Below are 18,503 nucleotides of genomic sequence, written 5' to 3' on the forward strand. Positions count from 1 at the left end.
CAGTGGGGAGAAGAGGACACATTAAAAACACTATGAGAACCAGTCTCCTCCCATCTGCACCACTCATGAGATTATATGATCCTTTGTAGTAGAGGTAATGTAGGCTTAAAAAAGTAACATGCTCATTAAGTCGGAAAATAGGTGGCAAATCCTGACTAAAATGTTAAGACTTTTCTTTCCTTCTCCTGCCTTTTGAGGCTGAAGCTTTCATATAATAGTAGCCCATGATGCATAAGTGTAATACGTGATTTGTTATCCAAGAGTGGTTAAGTCTTTGGATATTTATGACTGCAGAATGGGAGCAGTTGAATTTATCTTAATGAAACGCCCCAAGTTGGAACTTTACCTCTAGCCATGTTATCTTGCAGAATGGAGGAGGGTGACATTGCTGAGTCAGAATAAAAATAAGTTTCCTAACTGTGGCTTCTACTGTTTTATTGTTTCATTCCTCACAGTGAATCAATATTTCAAACCTACAAAAGTCACCCAGTGGCCTTTCTAATGGTTTGACTTACTTATATAATGTTAGAATCTATAGTAATAAAAACAGGAGTATCTAATGCCCAAGGCTGCTATTCAGAGTTGGCCACAGTCTTGTGGATACCTACATTTATGCAGCATACTTTTATTGTAACGCTTATTTGGCATTAAGTGCTACCATGTTCCAGGTACTATAAAAACTATAAAAGCTGCCTTTTGCCAAGCACTTACAACATACCATGTAACAGCGGTACCAGGGGCTTCATATACACTATCTAATTTCATTTTCATGCCAACTGTATGGTGGTGTCACTATCCCCATTTGCGTAGGAGGAAACTGAGGCCCAGAGCTATTAGGCCACTTTCACACAATAGAGTCAGATCCTCAGTCTGTCTGACTCATAAACGCAAGCTCTTAACCATTCTATCACCCTGCTATTTCTCCCGGACTGGAGACTCCAAAAGGAATAAACGGAAATTGAAAGACATTAATCTGTTGGGAGAGAGATTTAAGAAAACAAGCAGTTATAGGGCAACATAATAAATATTTGAGCAGATAAATATCCTGGAGGCTCTGGGAGTAAAGGAGAATATCTGAGAGATCTTAGCAGGCAAGACTAGAACTGAAGTTTGAAGGGTCATGTACCAGGCCAGAACTCTCACCCGTCTCTTTCACTTCACCCTGCAGACCAAATAGGTCCCCCCGCTGCACGTCACAACAGAGTGCCACCTCTCTGTCTAGACCACTCCATGTGTTTTGTTTGGACTCCATCCTCCTCACTGCTCACCTGAATTATCTTCTACTTTCAAATTTTAGCTCAAAACTCCTCCTCCTCCAAAAAGTCTTCTCCCACCCACCCTGTCCACGCTTTGCTCACCCTCTTCTGAACCCCCACAGTGCTCATTGAAGGCCATGATCACACGTTCAGATTGGAGCAAACCCATCTTTTTATTTTTAGTTACTTATTTCATGTGTAATTTGTTCTTCCACAGCTGGACTGTACATTTCTTCAGGTCGCATAATTTCTTACATCACTTTGAATTCAAATGTTCTTTGCATTCAGTCAGTATTTAATAGCAATAACATTGATTGAGCACATAACCGTGTGCCAAGTCCTTGACAAATATTAAATCTAACCCTTATGATAACCTTGCAAGGCGGTACTATTTTCTTCCTTTAACAACAAGATTAAGTTATTGTACAGTCGGCAAATGGTAGAGCTGGGATTCGAATTCGGGTCATCTGGATCCAGAGCCCAGACTCTTTACCGTGCTATGCTGCCAGTGTCTTAGATGATGAACTTCATGCAACCTAAGTGTAGCTACCAGATGGTAGAGTGAGCTGAAACATTAGTTCAAAGATGCTTCACCATGGGTATGAGTGAATTCTCAGAAAGTCAGATCTATTTTACAGCATAAGCAGTGAGATGGGAACATTTGAAACATGAATAACAATAATAAAGAAGATAAAGGAATGGGATAAACTTTTTAAAGTTTGGGTATTAAAATTGAATACTGACATGGGAGGGACTCAACTCTCTACTTCTACCGATAAGGAAACTGAAGCCCAGAAAGGAGAAAAAATTGCCCCAAACCACTGATAGCCAGAAGGAGGGGTTCAAACAGACTGAAGAAGGAGCAATTTCTCTTTTGGTATGGAAGAGATGTCTTGGATGCATCTTCCAAAGCTTCAGGGAAATCAAATACATTCTGAGATGTTACAATATACAGTTTCCAATTGTGGTTTTTTTTTTTTTTTTTTTTTTTTAAATTTCTCAAGAAATCCAAATGCAAATCACAGATATGGACATCACAATGTTTACACTGGGAAGTAACTGAAGAATGCCTGTGATTGGTGCCACAAAATAGCAGCTGGATATATAACTAAACAAACTTCTAACTAGCAGTCCTGATGGAAAGACAGACAGTTATTAGGGATGGAGCTAGGCAATGCACATCTGTTCTGCAGTTAGGGTTTACACCTGTCAACAAAGATCAAACATGTTCAATTACTCTGTGCCATAAACGCATGATATGGCACCTATTTACCGTCTGTTCCTCCAAATTTTCCCATTAGTATATACTATTGTCATCTTCTTTCTGTACTTACAATGGTTTCCTCCCAAAAATAATTAGGAAAGATTTTAACCAAGATGCCAAGCTGACAATATGGTCTTAACCTATGTATCCTTGAGATTTTAGCAGCTAATTTAAATGTAAGGATTCAGGAAAATATAGAAAGAGAAAATAATTGTAAGTAATTATGATTTGAGAAGCAAAGACTTGAGGTTGGCATAAAAGAATGATGCCAAGTGGAAAAAGTTAAATTTTGGTCTGTATATGTATAATAGGTATAATTCAAGTTTAATATAACCCAAATACATTTCCCACTTGGGCTATACCTCCTCAACATTTTCCTCAGTTCAGACTTTCCAAAATAACCACAAATCTTCACTTATTTTTCCTTATCTTCAGGTAGAATATTAAAATAATTTTCATAGCTATTTTCTATTGTTCCTCACTATAGCATTTTGATGAATGGGCAGAGCAGGCTAGTTATTAGCGTGTCCATAAACCAAAAAATTAGATTGAACATCAGACCCTGATTCCCAGGCCAATTTTTAATCTCCCCAAACTACTTAATTTTAATTACAAACTGATTTTTATCCTACTCAGCAAGTTAAAATTTTTCTCCCTCATGCCAGCTATTGTATATTCAGTGATTTTAAATCAGTCTTTGTAATAGCTTAAGAAAAACTTGATTAGAAAGCTCAATAGCCTGCAAATCTTTCATTGAATTTCAAAGCAAACTGAAAACTTGTGGTTGTTAGGTGTATATTGCAGCTTCTTCTTGTTATTCTCTTTTTTCTTTACTGTAGATAATTCAGAGTTCATTGAATTTTGTGATGTTATTAACATTTTTCAATGATTAGCTTTTTTTGAACTCAACTGAAATAATGTAATTGAAAAAATACAACATAAACCTACATCAAAAGTTTAATTATACATTTTTTGGTACTAGATGTTGGTGAATGGCTCGTATCTTAAATATTCTGGTAGAAGACCTAGTAGTATAGTAAAGAATAACAGAAACATGAGAAAGAAAGAGAAAAGCCATTACTTAAAAACAGATATCAATGATAATAGTGTGAAACCAAAGAGTTATGGTTACAATGTACAGAAGCGGTTTGGTTTTAAATCCAGTCTGGTGAAAGTCTTTTTTGATGCAAGGGATATCCCCCACGCCTCCTTTAATTCGTACTGAAAAGATGTGAGAAACATTTCATTGTATCAGAAACAGATGTCCTTGACAGAAATTGTGGAACAACACAGCCAGTATAAACTTATCAAAGTATTGCCACGAGGAACGGGGCAGCAATTTGGACATCGAATAGGAGCTTCCTAAAGGATACTCATTCAGGGGGTGTATTATGTGTATTAGCTTCCTAGGGCTGCTGTAACAAACTACCACAAAAAGGTGGCTTAAAAGGACCAAAATTTATTTTCCACGGACCTGGAAGCCAGAAATCCAAATCAAGGTGTTGGAAGGGCTGTGCTCCCTGTGGGACTCCGGGGGAGAACACATTCCTTTCCTCTTTCAGATTTTGGTGGCTGTCTACATTCCTTGACTTGGGGCTGCCTGACTCCAACCTCTGCCTCTGTCATCATATTGTCTCTTCCTCTTTTGTGTGTCTTCACCTCTGTATGTGTGTCTCTCAAACGATTACATTTGGGACCCACCCGGATAATCCAGGGTAAGTGTCTCCTTTCAAGATTCTTAACTTTATCACAAATTTTGCCGCATAAGGCAACATTCAGAGGGTCCAGGGATCTGACATAGGATGTTGGGAGGTTCATTTTTCTGGCCTAGCACAATATGTAAGGTGAAACTGCATGGTAGGGCTTCCAATCTCCTCACGTTAGCCTTTGACTGGTTATTGTCTATGTTGTCAGTAGCAAATTTTGAAAACATCTAAGGATAGCTTTTAAGAAATGATCTGAGATATCTGACTCATTGTCACCTAGTGCATTGGTATAAAGAATAAGAGGTAGTCTCAGTATTACCCTTGCAATTAGAGCCCCCCCAAAGTGCCTGCCAGTAATGTAAGTCTCCAGGATTCCTGCTCATTGGGTTGCATTTGCAACAGGCCCAGAAATAGGTCATTAAGAGTAGATGATTAATGAATATGCTATCCTTCTTGGAATATACAGGTATTCTAGAATAGTGGTTGAGTAGGTAAAACATAAGCAGGTAGGCAGTCAAGTCAATTCTTGGAGATACCTAAAAGTCCAAATAACCACACTTCGAGTTTATATGCATTTAATTACCCAAATTTAAAAGGTCATTGAAGTGAGGATGAGAGTAAGATACCAGCGTTTATACATTGGATAATGTATGTGAACATGAGGTTAAGGCTAAGTTCATACGGCCGACGCACCTGATGCCTGAGGATAAGTGCCATAGTCAGAGCTGGTTTGCACATTTCTAGCACTAGAAGTTCTTTCTACATAATATATTTTCTTATGTTTTGATTTTCTTTGTTTGCATGTGCTATGATCTGAATGTTTGTATCCCCCCCCCCCCCAATTCATATGTTGAAATGCTAATGCCCAACGAGATGGTATTAGGAGGTGGGGACTTTGGGAGGTGATTAGATCATGAAGGCAAAGCCCTCATGAATGGGAGTAATGCTTTTATAGAAGAGACACTAGAGAGCTCCCTAGGCCCTCCCACCATGTGAGGACGCAACAAGAAGTCTGCAGCCTGGAAGAGGGTCTTCACCAGAATATGACCATACTGCCACCCTGATCTAGACTTCCAGCCTCCAGAACTGTGAGAAGTGTAAGCTATCCAGTTCGTGGTAGTTTGTTATGGCAGCTCAAATGAAGACAGAAGCATGGATCTGAGATTTTTCCACTCTAGCCCACATTGATCTTTCCTTTTAAAAGGAATATGGAATTAGAAATCAGAAAACCTGTCACTTGCTAACTATGCAGCTCGAAAACAATCACTTCCTTTCTTTTGTTCTCAACTTTTTAATCTGTTAAATGGGAAACGCCATAAATATCAGTCTCACAGGATTAGTGTGTTTATCAAATGAGATAACACAGAAGGAAGTGCACTTTAAATTGTCCTTATGTAAATAGCATTACAGACTTCATATCATACAGACTTCATATCACACGGCCATGCTGGCTGGTCTTTTGTCTTTAGCATTCAGTCTAGTGCTTTCAGTGTCACGGGGCCAGTAGAAATACTCAATAAATTCATATCTGGGGAGCGATAAGAGCCTTGGCTGTGGTGTGTGAGGATTGGATGCTTTGCTCTTTGCTCCATGGCAAAGAATCACCTTAAAGGAGCTTGTTACCAATGGCCATTCCTTGGATCCAGCCCAAAAACTGTGTTAATAGACATGGGACAGGGACCAGGAAGCTGCATGTTAAAATTAAATCAAATAATGTGGCTTATTATTAATTATGCTTATGTTGTTGTAGCTCTTTAAAAGTAAAAACTTATCAAAAATGAAGAAAACACACTATGTGATAGTCACAGATCTTGAACAAGAAGTTATGTTAGGCAATGTTTTAAAGAAAACTATATTTATATCTACCATTTGGATATATACCTTCTTGTATTTTTATGTAACTCTGTCGGGTATAGGGCCTTATCATTTGCATACAGGCATTGATGACACTCCAAGGAGTGAGTTATATCCTCACGCACATCAGGCAGACACAGTATCTGCTCCTCGTTTATGGTGTTATCCTCATTGTGACTCGTGTCTTCCTAATTGACAGCATGCCTGGAGTTTTCACAATTTTAGTTATAGTGGCAGCCAAGCAATTCACATTACTTCCATGAAGCTGTGGTTCATTGAAAGAAGACTCTGAATTCTCTCTCTCCCTCTCTCTCTCTCTAGCTCGCGCGCTCTCTCTCTCAGCTAGATTGGTTTGGATATTTTTAACACACACTGATGATTCTGAGCAGACACTATGAGAAACACTGCACTAGGAGCAGACAAGGAGCCAATTACTTAGATTTCTCTTTATCAGCTAAGCTCCATTTGTTGCACTAGAAGAGAGGAGATGGTTTAAAAGAAAGGGAGGCAGCAAATGTACAGAAAAGGTGTTGTTGGATGGGAGGAATCGAATCTGGGGTTGTTCACTTGAAATAAATTCTACAAGTTTGATTTGAGAACAGCATTGACCGTGGTGCCAAATTTCTGAGCAGACACACTGGGAGACCCAGCACCCACTGAGCAGACACATTAGGAATTCGAGGTACTGTACATGGTTGTCTCAGATATTCCTGGCCTTCTGCTCTCAGGTCCTGCACCCAGCAGGACAGATGCCTGACATTCATGTTGTTATGTTTTACCTAATAGAATAATGATTGTTATATTTTACCTAATAGAAAACTGATTAGATACCCATCTTTGACAGACAATTGCTATTTCTATTCTAGAATCATTTTGTGCAGGTACATAAATGTTTTAGGCATAGAATGGTGCTATTGATGAAGACATGGATGGCAGATAGATGTTTTAGATTTAAGACATCTCCTACTAGGACTTTACTATCTGACTTTGCATTTTACAGAGAGGATTTTTCTAAGTTCTCTTATCAGGTTTAGAATAACGTGGATGAAGGCCAGCATTATTTCCACCAACTGAGCCTTTGTTAATTCCTGACTGGGGGAAATGAAAAAGGACACATTATTCTTTCATTGCTACTATTGCCAGCCAGTAAGTTCTTAGTAGAGATCTTGGAATGTTTGCTTGTGGCTTGACAGATGTGCCATAGTGTTAATAATAGTAATTCTATTGTTTGTGCCAGTTGAAGGAGGGCTTTGTGATCGAGAATACCAGACTCAAGAGGTGAGAAATTGGTGTGTAGATAAAGAGAGAGGGGAGAACTAACCTTAATAGAGGACTTAAAGCCCCAAAGACTACAGACTGTATTAAATTGAGACTTACATTAAATCTTGAGTTGCTTGTCTGCCTGGATCGCTTTTCTGCCAGTAGGTCTTTGACTGTGTGCTTCACTCGCACACCTTGATACACTCGTTTGCTGTAGTCTCCTGGGACTGAAGCAGATGGAATAGTAACAATCAAATGCAGATGGAGTGATTAGGGTAACCTCTGGAGGAAAGTATGCAGGGCTGACAATTATGATGCTATTTTCTCATTAGAATGATAGACTTGAATTTGAAGTGACTTCAGTAGAGGTCATTCAGTCCCATCCTGGGCCTTGGCAGAAACTCATCCAAGCTCTGCGTAAGTGAAACACTACTCCGTCTTCTACACAACAGCTCTTCAAAATGTCCTCTTTTTTTGGTACTCTGGTTTGTCAAGATTTACTTCAGGAATACTTAAAATTTATGCTTCTATCACAAGATCAGGGATTGGACACAATTGAAAATCATGCTTCTTACTACATGATGCAAAGTTAGATTTGCATGATTCAGGTTACAGAGAGACAGTATTCCTGCTGCATAGTATTTCTACCTGAAGTGGTGAGCAGGTCAATGGGACTGTTTTAAGAAGATTATGTTCCTAAGAAGAAAGTCATTTGTTTCTGTTTACTGTACTAATTTATGTATTTTTTATTTTAAAAAATACAGTGATTCAACATGAGGAGTTGCTGAGTTGAAACTAGGCAAGGATAAGGGAAGAGTCATTCATTTCTTTAACAAATATTTATTAAGCACTTACCACATATACTTATTGAACATATTATAGGGCTTGACAATTTACATGTATTATTTCATTTGATCCATTTTACAGATGAAGAAACTGATGTTGGGGGCTAAGTTATTTTGCCAAGCTCTCACAGCTACTTGTCAGGTGACTTAGTAGCTGAGATCCAGACGTAGGTCTAATTGTAGCTCTAATGACCACAAAAAATTGCCATTTTTACCCTGAGGAAATGACAGAGAGATAACAGACTATGTTTCCTCAAGGTTCTGAAATTGGCAACATTGCTTCTATGGAGAGTGAGTTCCTTGTCACTAAGGATGATCCAGCAAAGACAGGAGAACTTTTTGTTTGGATTATTATAGAAAGTATTTAAGCACTGAATTAGTAGTTGAACTAGAGAAATTATAAGATATTTTCTAACTCTGAAATTGTTGTTCTGTGGAAGGTTGGATGGTTTTAATTCATTGAAGTGTTGCTGGCGTACCAGACATTTCAGCTGGCACAGAATTCAGCATCAGTTTGTGTGGCGGAACATACTAACATATGCATATATATGCATTAAGTATATAACCAAAAATATTCTCTAGTTGAATTTGTAGATAGTCTGGGATATATTTGATTTAGGAGTCAAATCTCATTACAAAGAGAATGAAAAGAAGAAACCAAACCCAAACCACAGACAGAGTGATGCGTTGAATACAAAAGGCTGTTGGCCTGGGAGTCGGTACTACACAACCATGCATTAGTCACTGATTTTGGAAAATCACGATCCTCAGCCCCGTTTTCTTCATCTGTAAAGCAGGTATGATAATCACCTCATAGCTGACTTCAGAGTTTTATAAGATATGTACGGGAAAATGCTTTGAAAACTACCAAGTTCACACAAAATGCCTGTACAAAATGAAGGAAAAAAAATATCTAGGTTCCAAGACAATGTATTATTTAATTCAAATAAAGCCACACACAATCTGATTTCAGCAAAATAAAGTTATTTGAATGGTCCTTTGGGTCTAATTTTGACAGGATTTGGTCTATATATCTTTTAATTAAAGAGACTTGAAGTACTTCTTTCAAATCAGTCTCAGATTTGAAGCTTAATGACCTTATGTTTGTTCCAAAGGAATCAGTGTTCCTAGAATTGTGTGTGATGTCTTCTCTCTTAGGAAAGCCTAAGCTATTCACCAATTATTTACTGAGTATTTTCTGTATCAGGCATTGTGTGCTGTTGGGTGGGAGGAGAGAAATACTTACAAAATAATTATAATGCAAATGTGCTAAGTACAAGAGAAATATGACTAGGATATTCGGAAAAACACAGAAAGTGTCAATGCCTTGTGAGGGTGGGAGGGAGTTAAGGATGTCAAGGTGACACCTGAACTGAGGTAAGGGTGTGTGGTGGTGGCAAAATGGGCAAGAGCATTCAGGCATAGAGAGCAAAAGTAGAAAGAGGAGTGTGAAGGAGGTAGTGGTAGGAAGTGAGCCTGTGGAAACGAAGTGGATAGGGCTCAGTCATGAAGTTTCTTGTGTGCAAAGGCGTTTGGACTTCATGCTATCAGTACTGAGCCATTGAAGGCTTTTAAGCATGGGCATAGTGAAGTTAGACTTGCATTTTAGATAGACTTTTCCGGCTTCTGTGTGAAGGGGGTGGACTTAAGAATCACAAAACTGCAGGGATTCTAGAGTAATTCCAGCAAGAGTAGTGATAAATAGAGCGAGGAGCAGACAGATTTGGAAATTATTTAGATGTGGGAGGGAAAGGAGAGGGAAGATTCAAGGGTGATTCTCAAGTTTCCACCACGGGGTTAGTCTGGAACACATAAGGTCCAGAGCCAGGATGTTGATGGTAATGAAACCAAGAAAGAGAATGAACGAAATTTCTTGGGAACAGTTTGAAAGGTAGAGGCCCATGATGGCACACATAGAGACAATGTGTCTGGCACATTGGAATAAACAGGCCATGCTACTCCCAAGGGCTGTGAGAATCAATATCTTGAGAACTGCTACAACGCCAATTCCTGACACACTGGTTGAAAGCTCTGGACTCAATGGCTAAAGATGGAAGCCTGGGGAACATCCCCACTTGAAGAGTTGTCAGAGGAAGAGAGGACCTCTGAAGAAGAAGAAGGAAATGGTTGGAGAAGAACCAGGAAAAACCAGAGAAATAAGGCATCACAGAATTCAGGGGCAGAGATTTCAAGAAAGAAGGAAAAAGTATGAAATGCAGCAGAATGATCCAGGGAGATGAAGACAGCAAAGCATCCAATACTTTCAATTCAGTGTTGGTGTTAGACTTCAGCAGTGGCAATTTTGGACGTGTTGGGTAGCTAGCATCTTGTTCCATATGTCTGATCTCCTCTCCCAATACTCTCCCCTTACAGGTAATAATGTCAAGGGAAAAGGTGGAGACAGGGAAAGAAACTACTTCTTATTGACGTTTGAATGAGAAAGGGAAGCAGGAGGTTGGATGATAATTGGAGAGAACTCCATGGTCAAGGAGAGGTTTGCTTATGTTTTTATATCTACCTATGGGTAGATATTTGAGGGTATTTAAATTTGAGGATATTTAAATTTGAGGATATTAAAAGAGGACAGAGGAAGGGACTAAAGATTTAGCAAAGAGGGAGAAAATGGTGGAAGTATGTTTTAAAAAGGAAGCAAGAAACTGGGATCAAGGGACAAATTGGCTCTCAGCCACTGAAACTGGAATAAAGAAGACCAGGGGAGAGTGGCGACCGGGTGGAAAGCCGAGTGACTAAGACACTTCTAGTGCCCCTAGAAATAGCTTGGTGTAGGAGAGTGACTCAAGTACAAAATGTCAGAACACGGCAGGGGACAAAGCCAGATAGACAAGTCAAAGGGAGAATACACAACAGTGGTCCTTGAAATCTGATCTCTGGACCAGCAGCAGCAGCTAGAAACTTAGACATGCAGATTCTCAGGTCCTCCTCCAGATGTACTGAGTCAGAAGCTTAGGTGTGGGGGCCCAGCAATCTGTATTTTAATAAGCCCTCCAGGAGACTGATGTTCTCTGAAGTTTCAGAACAACAGGTATACAAAAGAGTAAGGACTGTATATGGTTTCTGTGGAGGTGGGGGCCAAGTCTAGCCTAGGCAACCCTGGCTGAGCAAAAAGGGGAACATCTGACTGGTTGATGCTGGCTGTGGACTTAGGAATGAGAAGGAGAAAAGGGTGGGAGTTGAAGAGGTTCATGCTGGATCTGTTGTGTGATGGCAGTCTTGGTTTCACTATTTTTCGGAAGGGCTTTTTAATTGATGATTTCAATTTGAATGCCTATTTATGCTTTATGTGTATGCCAAAAAGCCTAGAGGAAATACATCTTTTCTAAATAAGTTTAACAAATAACCACATGGTGATAAATAGAGGGATAAAGTTCATGAGATGGCAAATAACCAGATCAACACTTCTGAAGTTTTGTCATAAAACAATCAGTCTTACGTACTAGTTGGCACCAACTTAGTGCAAAGTTTGGGGCTATATATGCCACAGGGGATGCAAAATAAGTTTAGAACACATAACAGATGTACTCAAAGAGATCCTATTTTAGTGAGAGAAATAAGACATTCACATGTGAAAGAGTACAGGAGGGGAAGAGTACACTTTGAATTGTTGATGGACGTTTTGTGGGAAGGGATGGGACTTAGGTTGGACTTAGAAGGATGTGGCTGGGTTAAGAGGAGGGAGAAAGGTATTGCAGACATCAGGCATGGCATGAGCAAAAGCAGAGGCAGGAAGGAGCAAGGTACATGTAGAAAGGGTAAGGAACTAGTGTGATTGTGGTGGCTTAATTGTACATCTGCGAAATAGCTCTAAAACTATGGTAATCAAAGCTATGAAAAAATCAAGTTCTCCAAGGAAGACTTTGTATCAAAAGAAGAGTAGAAATCCAAGCACTGAGTCTCAGGAAAATGCTACAGTTCTGATGCTCAGAGGAAGGCAGGGGACAGGGAAGGTTGAGGGGGGCAAGGGGGAGGAGAGGTCAGAAATGTAGGCAGGTAACGTACCAGAGTGGTAGTATCAGGGAAATGAAAGAAAGAGGGAGTATAGAGAAAGAGGAATAACCCGTGGTGTCAAGTAGCTGACACCTAGTAGGTGTTTAATAAATACTTCTGAAGTAAATAAAATGCCTCAGAGAAGCTAAGGAAAATGAAGGCCCAGAAAACTATAAGGTTTGGAAAGGTACAAATCTTTTTTAAAAGTGGGAGAGCAATTTCACAAGAGGTGGGGATGAAACCTTTTCTCTGGTGGTGAGTAAACAGGGGCAGTGGGGATAAACCATGTTCTGAAGCTGTGGTACAAAAGAGAAAATACCAACAGTTTACATAGCACATAAGGTGAATTAAAATAAATTGTAACTAAACAATGGAACACAGTACAAATTCTTTAAATGGTCATCTATAATATTCTTCATGTTTTTGAGAATTCTGACAGTGCCTTAACCTACCCTGCCCTCCTTTTTTGGAGAGGAGTGATGTTTAGAGTTTTAAAATGTTACCAGTATTCCTTCTCCCAAACATTGTTTTCCCTGTGCATTGTGTCTATTTAAAGACTGCACACCTGCATAAACCAGGAGAGGGTGAAGAGTTTTTATTCAAATGCTCTAGATACAAACTTGCATTCAGATCAGTTGTTGAGAAAACAAAGACATGTGTTTCCGGAGAGAAAATACAAGCAAATTTATTAATAAGAATCAATTTAACCTTTAGAATTTGGAAAAAAAAAATTGTACTATAGTATTATGACTGTATATATATATATATATATATATATATATATTCAGCAAATTGTCTCAGTCACATCCTCTCCTTATTCTTCCTGTTTACTTTGCTGAATTTGGCCCCTAGTAAAGTAAATGGTGCTGTTGCTTTCATATTGTTTTTGAAAAGTAAACATTTTCTGCATCAAATCAAACTCTATGTTCTGAAATTGAATATTTAAAATACAGGTAATTCCTAAACTGCTCTTAGTTATTAAATATCAAATACATTTGTGGAATTTGAAGCACCTTCTTATTTTATTTTTTGATGACATTCTATTCTTTGGAATACGTTTTTTTTTTTTGCTTTTAAATTCTGTTTAGAGTCTCTAAACAGGTTTTTGTTACATGGAAATAAAGCGGTAGTTCAAAACAACAACAACAAAATACAGCAAAAAACCATGCTGTAAATTGAGAAAAGAACAATTCGTATTTTGAATTACATCATTAGACAATGGCAGAATTAAGATAATAGGTGATGTATCTCTGAATCGTAGACCCTCAAGGTACAGAATATAAGCACACTACTACTGAAGACAGAGCAGAATAAAAATCCCGAATGACGGCTTATTGGTGGATGGTGTCCATGCTGGTTCTATTTCTGCGGGTCAGGGAAGTGCTAAGAATGAGTTCTGAACAGCCCAGTGGCAATGCAGGGTGTTGGTGTGCCATGTGGCTCGGCTCTGTGGGTGCCCAGCTCCTCACGCCACTAACCCAGTTCAGCATGCCTTGCTGAGGATCAGAGTCCCCTCAACCAGAGGAGGCAGATACCCACTGAGGAATCTGATATAGGTCCCCCGCCTCTAGAGGCTCAGCATTTGTGGTTCCACTTCTGATTTGGGGAAATGATATCACATTAATTTTATTATGGGAAACTTCCATGAGAATACAAGGAAAGGCAAGTTCAGCTACCAATCTTGAAATGTTCAAAATATTAATTATTAAGCAGAAAACAATGTACACCACTTATGAAACCTCAACTGGAATAAAGACTGAAACTTTTAAAGGAGTGAGGCCAAATTAGTTAAGCTGTTAGGATTTTGTAGAAGTTTGGTTTGCCAATACAGCAGGCATCCACAGCGAACCTTTTCTTCCACCTTTTAAGCCTCATAGCAGGATCCCAAACCTTAGTATTTCTGTCAATAACCAATTCCATGCTGCAGAACGTAGATGCATTTATGGCTCTTGCTATCTTCTTGTTTTTTGAGATCAGACTTTGAAAAGCTGTGATGTTTTAAAAAATATTGTTTTTTCTTTTAAGGTATTTTACAACACATTTTGAAATATTTCTCCTGTCATTATTTATTCACATTTAAAATGCTAACTTTCTAATCTCAGATCTGTTCCTAAACAAATTCTATGTTGACACTAACATTTGTATCTTCAGAGTGAACAAACTGAGAAAGATCTATAGTTTGAATTCATGAAGCAGTGGCTCAAGCTCTTCCTTATCTTCTGTATGTGGAAAGTCCTTCATTTTTAGCCTAAGAGCCTAAAGCAAGATGCATGAATAAAAGCTGTTTCAGGTTCTACATAAATGTGAATTCTTCTTCTGCACTTTTCTTAAAATTGAAGGTTAACTAAAAGTTGTTACATTTAACGTAAAAGTTCACTATACTGAAAAAGAATGCTTTAATATCCAAGTCCTCACTTTATAAAAATAATGTTCAATAGAGTTGATATTTCAGAATAAGTAAATACCGAAACTCTATGCAGCAAAGTAAATCTAACAATTAGTAATTAAATGTGACTAGAATTATGAAAATGTTACCAAGAATTCTATTGTTGGTCCCTGGTCTGTGTTTTTATATTTTTATATGTCCTAGACAGAGTTAAGGATATTTCTCCTTGTCCTTTGCTTTATGTTATGATTTTGTGATATCAAAAATAAACATTAGGATTATTAAAGTTTTTTTTTTCTAATTTTAATAATTGACATTGACTCACCACTTTCCATACTGGATGGTTCTGTTGAATTTCCTTCTTAATGGCAATGTAGGGTTTCTGGTGAATGGCGTATTCTCCTTGATCTCCTGGAAAGGTCAGCCTGATACTGATGGGAAAGGCTTCTGTGCATGGCAGTGATGCTTCTGAAATGACTTGCTTTAGATTTGATTAAATGCAAATCCTTTGGTGTCTGTTTCTCTACAATTTGCATCCCCAATGTAGATTATATATGAAGGTACTTTTTTCCTGCAGAAGATTTTTATTCAGTAACAATGAGTTTCCATTAGGAACAAACTCTTTTAAAAGTTTATTATGGAAACAAAGAATTGATTCTTTTTCATGAATAACAGTGGTATTTCTATCCCTTTAATTTAGAATTAGGTTTTAAAAAATGGAATGTATGAAAAAGCCCGTATTTCCCAGTAGGAAATAAAGGTACAATGCCTGTAATATTTAGATTATGGAATGATTTTTAATAGCTAGCCAACTTTCAGATATAGATGGAATCCCAGGAAGACATTTTTATTTAGGAATAAAAATCAAAATGAATGTCATCTTAATGCAATTGGATAGCCTTTTTATTATGTAACAATACCTAAACATATGATCAGTAGCAGAGGTTCCTAAACATTGTGGAGTTGGTTAAAACTCCCTTTGTCCAGCCCCTATCCCCATTCTAATACAAAATCTTTTGAAGTAGGGCCCAGATAGCTGTATTTTAAAATAAACATTCTGAGTTTTTTTTAAAAGGACCTTTTTTGATGCACAGTCACGTGGTGAACTCCTCTAAAGCAAAATTTAAACAAACCAAATTTTAGGTACTTTCTGACATTTTCCTCATTCATCTTTATCCACAATTGCTTAATCTAACTTAACCTAATGTTGGTTCTGTCTCCTGATCCTACACAGTTACTTACTGACGTCTTCCGAGTCAGTGTGGATTTGTGTAACACTGGGTATTTCAGGGTTTCAAATGGGTGTCATCTAGTGTGTCCTCCAACCTGGCTCCCTGCATCACATGTCCTAATCACATGTCGGATCCGTGGAATTTAGAGAGCAGTTGTTCTCAGGGCGTGTTCTGGAGATCCCCAGGGGTCCTGGAGACTGGTTCAGATCCTACGAAGTCCAAACTAATTTCATAATAAAACTATAGGTTATTGCCTTTTTCTCTCTCATTCTCCCTTGAATGTACAGAGGAGCTTTCTAGAGGCTACATGACATGTGATATAGTAACAGACTGAATGGAGAAGTAGATAATGAGAATCCAGCTGTTTTCTATGAAACCAGGCATTTAGGACATTTGCAAAATTGTAAAAAATGCCACTCCTCTTGATAAAGTTTTTTGATAAGGAAAGCATACTTATTTTTTATTAAAGGCTATTTATAGCAACATGTAATAGCTTATTATTTGAAATTAATAATATTTTTAAATTCTTAGTTTTAATTTTTAATATAAATATATGTGGATATAAGTCATATTAAAAAAAAGCTCTTTGCGGTCCTCGATAATTTTTAAGAAAGGGGTCCTGAAGCCAAAGGTTTGAGACCCGCTCATCAGGAAGGATATCTGTAGTTTAAATGAGTTTCTAGGGTGCTCTAACTCACAGTCAAATTTGAGACATTTGTGTCTGTGCCTCTCTTACTGATACACTACACTTCTTAGGGTTGCTACGTTTCTAAAAGAAATCGGGTGACACATAATTTGTCTCAATTTCCCAGTTTCCAGCACCTGTTTCCTTTACTTCTTTAAGCAAAGGAGAAGAAAGAGGAAGAGCATAACTATACTGATCCTATAGCCTCCGAGATTTGTATCTTTTTTTCAAGCAGAGGTGCCCTAGCAGTCATCCCAATTCATTCCTGCTTACTCATCCAACCAATAGCTCTCTATTAAAATAAAATATTAAATCATTAGGTGAACTTACTATGTTTTTCTGTTTTTTAAATGAATTCCTTGACTTTATTTTATTTTATTTTTTCCCCTTCTTCCTCCTCCCCCTGCTCCCACTCTGGTTCAAGCCCTTGTTTCTCAGTCGAGTTGTGTAGGACACAGCTTCCTGGCCCAAGCTGGTATTATGAGCCTTGCGCTCTTCCCTGGCCGAGGCAGTCAGTCAGCTGTTTGCGGCAGCGCTCACAGGCTGCCGACCACTCATGCTGGCCACCGGCCGCTCCTGGCAGCCCACGGCAGCCCACAGCAGCCCACGGCAGCCCACGGCCTGCCACCAGTGCTAGGAGCTCGGTGCTCTAACCACCTGAGCCACTGGGCTGGCCCATGAACTTACTATTTCTCTAGTATATTCCTCCAACATGTAGATTGTTCTAGACACTGTACTTTTAAAAGAGGCTGGACTATTTTAAATATTTCAAGCAGGATAGAACCATTTTAAAACACAGATGTGACTCTCCATTGCTGGTAGAATAAAGTCCAACCTCCTCAGCATGGCATTCGAAGCTCTCTGTGATCTGGGCCCATCCCACCTTTCCTCTTGTCTACCATTTCTTCCCTCCACACAGCCTCTGTGCCAGTGCACAATGTGGTCCTGGACCACCTGCCTCAGAATCACCTGCAATGCTTAAAAAATGCCATTTATCCTAGATATACTGAATCAGAATACCTGGCGAGCATGCCAGGTAATCTACATTTTAAACAAGCTCCCTCTACCTCCCCTTCATATGATTCTTTTTTTTTTAAATTAAATTTATTGGGGTGACAAAGGTTAGTAAAATTGAATAGGTTTCAAGTGTACAATTCTATAACACATCGTCTGTATCTCACATTGTGTGTTTGCCACCCAGAGTCAGTTCTCCTTCCATCACTATATATATAGTATTCGATCCCCTTTACCCTCATCTACCACCCCCTTCCCCCTCTCTCTCTGGTAACCACTAAACTCTGGTCTGTGTCTATGAGTTTTCGTTTCTTCATTTGTTTGTCTTGTGATTCTTAATAAACATGGAAGCCCCAGTTCTAGCTCTTGCTGATAACTCAGTGGTCTTCAAGATTTAGTACAAATGCTATCTACTCCCCAGAGTTTGCTTGTATATTCACCAAGATGGAGTCACTGGCTCATTTAACAGTGCCTCTTGCTTGAATCTCTGTAATGACACTTATTTCATGTGGCTTTCCATTCTGGCCACTCGTTTGCATATCCACCCCCAACCCCCAGCCAGATTGTCCCTCTCCTTTTCTCTAAATTCCCACAGTACTTAACTGTGTTTATGGTGCTGTGCACATAGTAGGTCCCCAGTGAGTGCTGGCCATGCTGAACTCTGCAATAGAACCCATCAGAAACAATGGTTTCTGGGTATGAGCAGCAGTACATAAAAAATGAAGTATAGCATCATTTTTTATGATGAAGGAATGTTACAAATATAACCCCTTTCTCTTTCAAAAATCAGAACACAACACTGAAGAGTTTGTAACCATCACCCTGTAGGCTGGTCCTGTACCCAAAACTCAAAGTCATGATGATTTTCTAGAGGAAGTTTGATGTAGAAATGTCCCTGCAGAAGCATTGCAGATGTTAAATGTCATCGTAAGAGCTGAAATGTAGTCAAGCTGGGAAATTGATTTGCAATAGATACGTGCTCATGCTATAAAAACC

At 38.7% G+C, this 18,503-nt stretch overlaps 1 protein-coding gene across 1 annotated transcript in view; it reads right to left on the reverse strand.

Moving 5' to 3' along the window:
- The window catches only part of POU2AF2 (POU class 2 homeobox associating factor 2), a 41,325-nt gene that overhangs the window by 18,829 nt on the left and 3,993 nt on the right, over positions 1–18,503 (reverse strand). The window contains exon 2 of the mRNA XM_074337067.1: positions 7,458–7,567. Within this exon, the coding sequence (XP_074193168.1) occupies positions 7,458–7,567 (110 nt within the window). The remainder of the gene's footprint in view (positions 1–7,457; positions 7,568–18,503) is intronic.

This window comes from Rhinolophus sinicus, linkage group LG06 (genome assembly GCF_036562045.2).
Source record: "Rhinolophus sinicus isolate RSC01 linkage group LG06, ASM3656204v1, whole genome shotgun sequence".
Taxonomy (NCBI): Eukaryota; Metazoa; Chordata; class Mammalia; order Chiroptera; family Rhinolophidae; genus Rhinolophus; species Rhinolophus sinicus.